The sequence below is a fragment of the Neolamprologus brichardi genome, chromosome 1 (genome assembly GCF_056152115.1).
Source record: "Neolamprologus brichardi isolate AB-2024 chromosome 1, ASM5615211v1, whole genome shotgun sequence".
NCBI classification, from domain to species: Eukaryota; Metazoa; Chordata; class Actinopteri; order Cichliformes; family Cichlidae; genus Neolamprologus; species Neolamprologus brichardi.
Window position 1 is genome coordinate 33,969,168 of NC_142104.1, and position 11,632 is coordinate 33,980,799.

At 46.4% G+C, this 11,632-nt stretch overlaps 1 protein-coding gene across 2 annotated transcripts in view; it reads left to right on the plus strand.

Moving 5' to 3' along the window:
• The window catches only part of ubash3bb (ubiquitin associated and SH3 domain containing Bb), a 45,627-nt gene extending 34,204 nt beyond the window's left edge, over nucleotides 1-11,423 (plus strand). The window contains exons 4-14 of one of the 2 annotated variants that reach the window (XM_087841151.1): nucleotides 4,026-4,224; nucleotides 4,525-4,694; nucleotides 4,789-4,997; nucleotides 5,613-5,757; nucleotides 5,833-5,959; nucleotides 6,043-6,162; nucleotides 6,243-6,335; nucleotides 6,430-6,574; nucleotides 9,691-9,797; nucleotides 9,883-9,992; nucleotides 11,217-11,423. In XM_087841151.1, the coding sequence (XP_087697277.1) occupies nucleotides 4,026-4,224; nucleotides 4,525-4,694; nucleotides 4,789-4,997; nucleotides 5,613-5,757; nucleotides 5,833-5,959; nucleotides 6,043-6,162; nucleotides 6,243-6,335; nucleotides 6,430-6,574; nucleotides 9,691-9,797; nucleotides 9,883-9,992; nucleotides 11,217-11,354 (1,563 nt within the window). In that variant the 3' untranslated portion in view covers nucleotides 11,355-11,423. The remainder of the gene's footprint in view (nucleotides 1-4,025; nucleotides 4,225-4,524; nucleotides 4,695-4,788; nucleotides 4,998-5,612; nucleotides 5,758-5,832; nucleotides 5,960-6,042; nucleotides 6,163-6,242; nucleotides 6,336-6,429; nucleotides 6,575-9,690; nucleotides 9,798-9,882; nucleotides 9,993-11,216) is intronic. The other variant, XM_087841158.1, reaches the window with a different exon arrangement.
• The last annotated feature ends 209 nt before the right edge of the window (nucleotides 11,424-11,632 follow it).

An 11,632-nucleotide genomic window follows, 5' to 3' on the forward strand; every position in this document is an offset into this window, starting at 1 on the left:
ATGCATGTGAAGCTCCATCAGAGCTCGTAGCGTCTGCTAACCACCAGCTGTCATAGGCTACGTTCACAGTGCAGGCGAAAGCGCATCAAATCCGACTTCTTTGACCCTATGCGACCCGTATCCGATCATGTTGTGACAGTGTGAATCCGTCTTTTACGTCACTGACACAAGACAGACGCCAATCATCAGCACCGGAGAAGATAAACGAGGAAGCATGGCAGCGGAAACTGGAGACGGAGCGAGTCGATGGATAGAAACGGAGGTTTTGGACTTGATTAGCATATGGGGAGACAAATCTATTCAAGCCAAACGACTCCGTGTCCATATATACCTCTGCATGCAGGTAGCAGCCGCTGCTCCAAACACAGCCATTGTTAAAGCACGGGCTCTCTTTTCTCCTCAGTGTCCTTTCTCTAATTAATTTGTCTGTCGGTTACGACTGTGCAGAAATTGATATGCTGCTGCAACAACACCTACTAGGCTCTGTACTATGGGCTCAAAATGTGGTCATAAATATTTTGTACTTGTAAATCAGGATTTGTATGTGTGTAAAAAGATTTGTGTGTGTGTAAAAAATATTTGTGTGTGGACAAAACCCCTGCAAGTTACAAGTACGAGTTTTGACCCTATTTTTCCTCCTTTCATCTGATTGGTCAATGTCATGTCAATCACAAATGTAACGATCCAATCAGAGAACAGATGGGTTTGGCTGTCGGAGGGGCGCTTTTTTGAACTGCAGGTCCTTGAAGGGTGATACAGGTTGAAGCTGGAGGAGCTCTGTATAAATATCCGATAGCAGCTAGGTCCCCTAACTTTCAGCAGCTGTTGAAAGGATAAAGTTGTGCTATATCAGTGGTTAGAGACACCATTATTACTTTAGGATTAGTTTAACACAAAGTCAGGGCTGACCCGGGACCATGGCTGTGAGTCACAGTGCGCAGCATAAAGGTCCTTTCACATCAGACGCAGCATGTGCTGCTAATGCTAATGCTAACTAAAAGCTAAGGATCCAGAATTTGTTGCGCTGGCTGCTGAGCTCTGTGAGTTTCTGCAGCAGCTCTACCTGCACTAGATGCACCTGCTCCTTGTCATTTCTATCTCTGACTTTATGTCCTCTACAAGAGTTTTGCTAGTTCTTCAAATGTTCAATAAAAACACGTATGCTAATTCATAATGAAGAAAGCTTTGTAATGAAGACTGTCATTCCCACCCCGCGGTTCGCAGCGCTGTTGAAAAGGCTGTGGAGGTTCCAGTATTAAACACGTAGACCTGTGACACAAAAATCACCAAACTCGGACGACCACAGACTGTTTTCCTTCGTGGTGATGACGGAAAACGCTGGGTTGGCATGTAAAAGGGCATTTATTCCCTTCAAGGACCTGCAGTTCAAAAAAAGCGCCCCTCCGACAGCCAAACCCATCTGCTCTCTGATTGGATCGTTACATTTGTGATTGACATAACATTGACCAATAAGATGAAAGGAAGAAAAATAGGATCAGAATTCGTACTAAGTCCACACACAAATCTTTTTTACACACACACAAATCTTTTTTACACACACACAAATCTTTTTTACACACACACAAATCTTTTTACACACACAAATCTTTTTTGCACACACACAAATCTTTTTTACACACACACAAATCTTTTTACACACACACAAATCTTTTTTACACACACACAAATCTTTTTTACGCACACACAAATCTTTTTTACACACACACAAATCTTTTTACACACACAAATCTTTTTTGCACACACACAAATCTTTTTTGCACACACACAAATCTTTTTTACACACACACAAATCTTTTTACACACACACAAATCTTTTTTACGCACACACAAATCTTTTTTACACACACAAATCTTTTTAACACACACAAATCCTGATTTACACGTACAAAATATTTATGACCACATCTTGAGCGCATATGTAGCCGCCATTTTTACTTCCGTAAACAGAGCGCGTTGTGTGTGACGTCTTCTTTTGCGCATGCGGCCGCTTTGAGGACCGTGAACCGTTCACATCAGAGCGTGTTTGCTGTCACATTTTATTTGTAGTGTGAACAACCAGACAAAAAATCAGATTCGATTAAAACTTTGAGCATAAAGACCTGCAGAGTGAACGTAGCCTTAGAGATGAGTAAGAACTGAATCGTAAAAACATTGAAGAACGTTTAAGGATGAGCTTTATTTGTCAGTTGCAGTTGCCTGCAGACCCAGTCGACCATACACACAATATACAGACTTACGTTGGGGAGACAGGTCGGGCGAGGCAGCAAAGAAAGGGATCGACAGTGAAATGTGTAACATATGGGGGCAAAGTCAGGAGAAAAAAAGGGTTCTGCCCATGATGACTTCCAACCAGTGAGCACAGATATCATCACACTGTAACGCCATGAAACAGACAAGCACCATAAGGGCGGGGGTACACCATAAGGGCGGGGGACGCTGCGAGTCCTCGCGCCTCCAGCTGAGCCGCTGTCTCCATGGGGGAGGTAAGCATGGGAGGAGGCATTGGAGGAAGGGAGTGTGGTGAGTGCACATCAGTATCAGTGTGTGTGCGTGTCGGGTGTGTGTTGAGTTCAGCCTGAGAAAGTGTCCTTCAGCCTGTTAGGCAAAGATCAACAGTCCTACGCAGGCGGCCTTGAGTCAGTTCGTTCTCGTATCTCCTGGAAGAATGTTGTTGTTCTCCTCGGCGTCAACCTTCAAGCAGCTGGCGCTGTCGGGGGTGGGGGTATAGTCGCATTAGAGATGGAGGTAACTGGTTTTAGGTCGAACTGCACCCATTTACACTGGTTCTAATGTCCATCACTGGTCTCCAGGTGTATCTCTCTTTGAAGAGCCCTGAGCTCCTCCAACATCTTTCCCATATTTGTTCACTCACCGCTCTCCCCACAGTCTCCGCCTCCTCCGAGAGCCAGAAGAGAAATCTTTGTACAAACTCTTTACGATTGAAGATAATCTGGTAAATACGAATATCTGAAATAGGGAGGAGGGACAATAAGACACAAGTGAACGGAGTCAAGGCAAATACAACGGTGGGAAAACATCAAAGGAGGAAGTTAAAAAAGGAAATTAATAAACACAGGAAGCCACAAAAGAAGCTTTCAAAACAAGAGGAAACAGCGAAACATCCACACACGTGAGAGTGAACGTTACAAAAAAGCGAACTACACAAATGTGTAGCACTCTGAGGCTACGTTCACTCTGCAGGTCTTGATGCTCAATTCAGATTGTTTTGTCTGCTCGTTCACACTATAAATAAAATGTGACAGCAAACGCGCTCTAGTGTGAACGCTCAAAGCGGCGCAAATGAAGACGTCACACACAACGCGCTCTGTTTAGACCCAGAGCAACAGTATTGTTTGACTGATGGACCTTAATATAAAGACTTGTTCACGTTTCCCAATTTTGCTTTAAGTTATTTTGTTATTTACATAATAATGTAAATAACCTAATAATGATCCTTGTTGCTGTTTTAGAGGAGCGCTGCTTCAAAGGATAGTTGCAGATTTCTGTCAGAATCTGCAGATTATACAGAACAAATAAAATGTTCACGTTTCTCCAACGTTGTCTTCCCAACAGTTTCACTGACAGGAAGCGTTCACGATGTCTTCTCCGGTGCTGATAATCGGCGTCTGTCTTGTGTCGGTGACGTAAAAGACGGATTTAATGCGACGTGACCATCAAACAGCAGCTTTCTGAAACATCAGATATGTATCAGATTCAGAACCACATACGAAAGTGACCCAGATCGGATTTGAAAATATCGGATTTGTGCCGTTCACACTGTCACACCATGATCGGATAGATGGTCGCAGAGGGTCAAAAAAATTGGATTTGATGCGCTTTCGCCTGCAGTGTGAACGTAGCCTTCTATGTTGTCGTTCTGCATGTTTACATCTTCTTTATGCAGCAGATATTTGTTAATGAGCATCATGGTTATATTCCAGAGACTACACAGACGTGCATCAGTATTGCACCCGGCCCTCACTCTCATCTTCTTGCTCACACAGTGTGCAGACCACAAAGTAGAAGCTCTGTGCGAAGCCCTGCAGGCCAGCGTGCAGCAGTGGCGGGGTCGGTTTCCCAGCCCGCTGCCTCTGGAGCTCTACACATCTTCTAACTTCATCGGTCTTTTCGTGGAGGAGCAGGTGGCCGATATCCTCAAGCAGTTTGCAGCTGACTTTGCCGCAGAGGCTGTCAGGAAGGCAGGTAGGAAGCGCGAGGGATGTTTGCTTTCTGATATTAAAGACGTGTGTCAGTCTGCTCCATCTTTCACCGTGTCACTGCTGTCACAGAGTAATGCACGCCGACTGCCTTTGTGATTGTTGTGAGCGGCGTTCTTAGCAGCGTATTGAAGGCCTCGCTCATTTAGCGACGCGCCCACATCTTTATATTTTGGTTGTTTAGCATAAAGAAAAGAACAGACGCAGGTTTCTTCAGATTGAAAGCAAAGTGCGCCTTCAGTCTGAACGCCGTCGCTGTGACACGTCTCCTGTCTGTCTCTGCCAGAAGTCCACGTGGAGCCTCACAAGAAGCAGCTGCACGTCACTCTGGCCTACAACTTCCCCAGCGACCACCTGCCCTCGCTGGAGAAACTCGCTAAGGGCATTGAAGTGAAGCTGGGATGTGATTGGCTGGCTGTTCTGTTCTCCCGGGACATTCGCTTTGCTAACCACGAGGTAGCTGATATTAGACTAACCCGCACGCTCCACAGCTGCAGCTGTCGAGTAGTGACGTCTGTATGTTCTGCTTGTCTGTGATTGGCCGATGCAGACCCTGAGGGTGATGTACCCCTACGTGCCGCAGAACGACGACGAGCTGGAGCTGGTTCCCGGGGATTTCGTCTTCATGTCTCCCGTGGATCAGAACAGCACCAGCGAGGGCTGGGTGTACGGGACCTCGCTCGCCACCGGGCTGTCCGGCCTGCTGCCTGAGAACTACGTGAGCCTGGCGGACGAATCGGACACCTGGGTGTTTCATGCGTAAGTGTAGCACACGAGGAAGGTTGCTGCTGAAATGTTTATGAGTGTGCACGTTCACTGATGAATGCACAGTGCGTCTGCAGCGAGCCCAAACAAAGAATCTGTGCGTAACCACGGCAGACCGTCCACACGCTCACGCTTTTCAGCGTCTTACACACGGTTGACCTCCACATCAACCACAGCAGCACTGACTCAGACAGAGCGCAGATTTTAAGCATGATTGCAGATGCCGCGGCATCACAGACCACGCCCCGCCCCCGCCTCGCTGTGTTTCGATATGGCAACGTTAACCTTACTTCTCAGGAAAGAAACAATCAGTATATTTAAAGGTTCACATCACACACGGTCTCTCATCCCAACCAATCACAGCAGATGGCCCCGCCCCTCCCTGAGCCTGGTTCTGCTGGAGGTTTCTTCCTGTTAAAAGGGAGTTTTTCCTTCCCACTGTCGCCAAAGTGCTGCTCAAAGGGGGTCGTATGATTGTTGGGTTTTTCTCTGTATCTATGAAGCGCCTTGAGGCGACATTTGTTGTGATTTGGCGCTATATAAATAAAATTGAATTGAATTGAATTGAAATTCTCATAGCCGCAGATTTACAGTGTTTTTCCACCACAGCTCCCACTCCTTCTTCAGCTGTGAGGCCAGTGACAAGGCCAGTAAAGACAGAGGCCTGTTCGATGGACTGCTGGACAGCCGCCGCCCCGACAGCACAAGTCCCGGGGACACGCCGTCCCTTAGTCTCATCTGTCATCCGATGCAGGTACTCGACCCGTGAACTGCGCACTGAGTGTTGCTGCTGTCTGTCCAAATGTTGAAGCGTCCTGTTACTGTTCAGCAGGTCCTGCGCATCAGCGGGGGTCACTCGCGGCAACCCAAGCGCACTCTTTTTGTGTGCCGCCACGGTGAGAGGATGGATGTGGTCTTTGGCAAACACTGGCTGTCCCTCTGCTCAGATAGTAAAGGTGAGCACGTCCACACAGCTTCATTACTGCCTTTACCGTCTCACGGTGAGGTTCATGCAGCCGTGCTTTTCTTCCCTCTGCAGGTCGATACGTCCGCTCCAACCTGAACATGCCTCCCAGCCTGCCTCTGTGGGGGGCACAGAGAGACTATGACATGGACGCTCCCATTACTGTGTTTGGATCCACCCAGGCCCGGCTCGTGGGTACGTGACTGGTGCAGATGTGAATAAAACACCTGCAGCTGATGACAGGCTGACGTTTCTGCACGTGTGCTTCTTCTCAGGTGAAGCCCTGTTAGAGAGCAACACCACCATAGACTGTGTGTACTGCTCTCCCGCTCTGCGCTGCGTTCAGACTGCACAGAACATCCTGAAAGGTAAAAGCGGGTCCGGCCTGTGCGCCAGCGCTCGCGCCGACACATCGAGATGTGCGTTTCTTTTTTATCTGCGACATTTGGTTTGTGCGAACAGGTTTACAGCAGGACAGCAAGCTGAAGGTGCGAGTGGAGCCGGGGCTTTTCGAATGGACCAAGTGGGTGTGTGGGAGCTCGATGCCTGCATGGATACCTCCCACCGACCTGGCTGCTGCACACTTCAGTGTTGACACAACTTACAGGTGATGACGGCCGAGCTTGTGTGGGGACTGTGGATGCTGACTGTGCTGTGTTTGCATGTTTCACGCCTCTAATACGGAGAGAAACTAAGACATAGCTACACACCTGTAAATATAAATCCACACAGAAAGCGATGGTATGAATGCTGGTCGTGTGATGATGGGACGGTTGGTGGTTCGATCAGTCTGCATCCCTCTAATATACAAATATACTAACGCCAAGTGTGAATGTTGTATGAAGCGAGAGAGAATCAGTCCATTTACCATGAGCTTTACTCACAGTAGAGAAAATACATCAGATGTTAAAAAAGAGAAAGGACCATTTGAAGAATAACATTAGCTAGGGCTGCTCAATTAATCGAATTTTAATCTCGATTACGATCTGGGCTTTCAACCATCATTAAAAATGACTGAGCCGATTATTAGCCCCTCCCTCGTGCTTTACTCTCGCGCTGCTCCGTGCGGCAAATCGAGCGCACCTCTCTGCGTTTCAAACACGTGTCACAACAATTAAGAGGACCGAGGGAAGCTCGGAAAGCTCAGCAGAAGTTATTTGGAGAGGAGAGTGATGCCGTTGGTTGGAAAGAGGTAAAAAACTTGAGTGGTGTGGAAACATTATGGGTTCAGTCAGACGTGGATCAAGTAGACACAGTGTGTAAACTTTGCTACAGTGTCGTAGCTGCACCACAGAGCAACACTGCAAAGACTAACACTAAACATAGATGTTTACATTTTTCATTTATTTTTATATTGCAAACATTTGCACTGTTATCAGTATTTGCACTATTTTATATTCTTTTTTAAAGTCATTATTCAACACATTGTTATTGTTAACCCTTTAAAGCCGGTCAGAGCGGCACGCTCTGTTTTGCGTAACTATTTTTAAATCCCGGTAGCTCTGCAACCACGCGAGCTAGCGCAATAATTTTTTTTGCATATGAAACCGGAGGAGTTGTACTTACATCTTATGCCATCAGCTTGTCCTCGGTCACAGTTTCCTTCCACATATAGCTTTGCAAAAACTGCATAAAAAGCACTTGCAGCAACAAAAACATAATATTCCAGAAACACGCTTTGCCGATCTGATCAGCTGTTTGTAACACTTCCTACTTTGGAATAGACGTCAACGTGAACTATCGCATGTCCGCCATGATCTGCCAGAAACCGGAAGTGACGTCATTTTCGCGAACAATGTAGTTTTTTACTTGTAGGCCTATACTGGTGTTTTTATAAGTCATGTTTGACTTTTCTGAATAGTTTCTGGGATGCTTAGGACTTGAATTGCACGCATATGCTGTTTTCTTTGCAAATTTGCATCATAGGATTGTCTTTTGTTTTTCCTGCAGTATATAAAAATTGCTGTATCTCAAAAATAAAACTATGAAGACACTCAAAATAAATTTCCTGTTGTTGTAAACTATTTTTTGCAACTTTTTTGTATTTAAAGTTTTGAGGGATAAAAGTAGAAATATATGTAAAAAAAACAAAAAAAAAATTCATTTTTTTGTAGTTTATTGCACTTTTTGCAATTTATGTAATCACTATGCACTTAATGCAGACATATTATTAAAATTTAGGCTGTAATGGTTGTATTGATGTATAGCAACTTGAAATGCTCCCAAAAATGGCTCCACAGCATGTAAACATATAAAGTAAGCTCTGGCGGACTTGGTTCTATGGTCGGTCTTAAAGGGTTAATCAAATATCGTCAAATAATCGAGATCTCAATTTCAGTGAAAATAATCGTGATTATCATTTTTGCCAAATTCGAGCAGCCCTAATATTGGCAGCAGCGTGTCATGGCTGTAGCTGGGCAGCAACTCTTCTAACAACAGTCCATAAACGTGAGGAGAGCAGCTGCTGTGGCCGAGGTTGTCCCGCTGCTGTCTCACAGAGGAGCTGCTCGACTCTCCTCGGTCACGTCGTCTTCTTTGTTTCATGATGTTCTCGATGTTTCTGATCTGCAGGCCAGTTCAACACTGTGAAGCCGCACTGTCGTAACTCTGTGTGGTTTCACAGACATATGGAAGCTTCTTCCCTGGAAGAGACGTGGTCGGGATGGCAGCACACGTCGCTGTGTCGTTGCACGATCTCCTTCATCCCATCACAGGTGGAGACTTTTGAACCACGTGACAACAAGCCAGACAGTCCCGCTGCTCTTTAGTCCACAGGACGTTACAAATGTTTGATTTGTCTGATCACAGAGCCGTTTTCCATCTTCCCTCGGTCCATGCTGAATGAGCTTGGGTCCAGAGATGATGTGTGCAGCTTTAACCTGCCCGCGTGGCACAGCAGGAAGTGTTCTTGAACCCGTGCAGTCGTGACTGTTTGCATCAGTGATACTCAGCCTTGTGCACAGACGCTGCTCCAGATTCTCTGAATCTTTTTGTAGATGATCTACAGTGGATGCAAAAGTATTTGGCCCCCTTGAACTTTCCCACATTTTGTCACATTGCAGCCACAAACATGAACCTGCAACATGCACCTGTGTGTGATCTAATGTCAGTGCAGATACAGCTGCTCTGTGACGCCTCAGAGGTTGTCTGAGAGAATATTGGGAGCAACAACACCATGAAGTCCAAAGAACACAGCAGACAGGTCAGGGATAAAGTTACTGAGACATTTAAAGCAGGCTTAGGCTACAAAAAGATTTCCCAAGCCTTGAACATCCACGGAGCACTGTTCAAGCCATCATTCAGAAATGAAGGAGTATGGCACAACTGCAAAGCTACGAGGCCGTTTAGGATGAAATGAGCAAATATATATAAAATATATATATATATAAATATCTTTTAGGATGAAATGAGCTAATATTTCCATAAAATAGAAAATGTCTTAGTGTGAGCATTTGACTTCTGTTGTGATTAAAATCCTGTACAGGATTACGAGGTTTGCTAATCGTTGCATTCTGCTTTTACGGATTTTACACTGAGTCCCAACTTTTGGGGGGTTGAAGCAGCAGCAGGAACGCTGGCGTGTTGTTGTCTGCCTGCAGAGATCCTCCTGATGGACTGAAGGATCCAGAGCGAGTCCAAACCGCAGCCCACGCCCACTCAAAGGCACAAAGAAGACACTTACCACTGCCTAACATGTGTCACTAATTATTTATCTCGATGCAGACCTCTGATCCCCGTCAGCAAGCTCACTGTGTCCGAGTCCTACGAGAACTACATGAGTCGCAGCTATCAAGTAACCAAAGACATCCTGTCGGACTGCAAAAACAGTGGTAAGAGACACAGCGGAGCTGCTGCAGATGTTTAAAGATCAGCGTGTTCATGTCTTTGTCCCACCTGGGTTTCCTCTCTCCGTAGGAAACAACGTGCTGATTGTAGCCCACGCTTCTTCCTTAGAGGCCTGCACGCGCCAGCTGCAGGGCCGCAGCCCACAGAGCGCCAAGGACTTCATCCAAGTCGTCCGAAAGGTCCGCGCACACACCTCTTTTCATCTGTTTTCTTTTCTTTGTTACATTCCCCCGCTCTGCCCGTCCATCCCTGTTTCCTGCCTGTTTGTGCAAACACAGCGGTGCGTTCAGTGTACAGCGGTGCGTTCACTGTACAGCGGTGCGTTCAGTGTACAGCGGTGCGTTCACTGTACAGCGGTGCGTTCAGTGTACAGAGGAAAACAGTCAAAGCTGTATTTCTGTGATGGGTTTTGGAGGATCAGACGATAACAAACTGTGAACATTTCTGAAATCATGTGATGAACAAACCCTGCTGTCCAACATGGTTTCAGTTTAAATGAGAAACATGTGCGTCTATGATCACAAGCATTTAGTTGTTTTTAGTGGCCAGCTCGCTCGTCCTCAGCTCGCTCGTCCTCAGCTCGCTGACCCGACTTGAAAAGCGACTGGAAGCTCTCGTGCAGCTTCTACCGTCATGTTCGTGGTTCCTACCAGACTAAACTTCCTCTTTAGATAACGTTTGTTCTCTGCTGGCTCATTAGGGGGAAATGAGTCGATGTGTCTCACTGAGGCTTCAGTGTTTATCCAGGGTGTTAATGTGAAGACGGGAAGTGCCCAAATGAGAACAGATGAAGTCAAAAAGTGAAGCGTGTGTTTCCCTCTGGTTTTACTTTGGTTTCTCTTTTCAGTTAAACGGAACAAAAACGCAGTTTTTTGTGTTTTTAGCAACAGTAAAGTAAACGCAGCTTTGTGCCATCACAGCACAGACTCCACGTTCATGTTGATGTTCCTGTTCACTGAGGGTCATTAACTGCTCACACTGACTGTGCTGCCCTCTGCTGGATGACTGAAGTATAAAACAGCTGATGATGTCAAACAATAGGAAATAAATCAGTTTGCACTAAAGTGGAAAATTAAAAGGATCAAAAATATTCTTTGATTTATAAATAATTAATGAAATTAACAGTAATAATTAGCAGTGATGTGTGTTTTTGTTAAATACAAAGATTATTATCCTTGATTTTCCACGTCCCGTGTTCTGTTAGTGCGTACACGTGTAAAACAGAGTCTTATAATATCTGTGAGGTCGTGGCGTCCTTCCTGTTGGAGCTCACATGAGCAGCGCTACGTTTAGAAACGAGGGAAAATCCAGGAAATGAAAATGTTACATGTTTTTGTGTCGGAGCGCCGTCGTCTTTAATCTGCTCTCCGAGTCACGTTTCCTTCGCTCTGCTCTCTCCTCAGATCCCTTACCTGGGCTTCTGCTCCTGCGAGGAGCAGGGGGACACGGGGGTGTGGCAGTTAGTGGACCCGCCCATCCTCCCCCTCACACATGGGCCGAACCACAGCTTTGACTGGAGGGAGACGCTCCTGCAAGAGTGACCGAGCAGACCCTCCTAACCTGATGATGCACACGCTCGGACTGCAGCGGCACCGCGCCCCCCCCCCCCCCCCCCCCCCCTCCAATTACTGGGACTTTCAGCCCGTCAGCAGAGAGCGCCTCGCAGCGTGCTGAGTGTTCGCTCAACATTCAGCACGCTCAGGTATCGCCCCGTCTCAGGAAACGCATCAGGATCAACAGGCGGCGGTTCTCTCGCCGTGTTAAAAATGACGTTTGATTGATTTGATCTGTTGAGTTGTGACGTTGGCGCGCAGCAGCA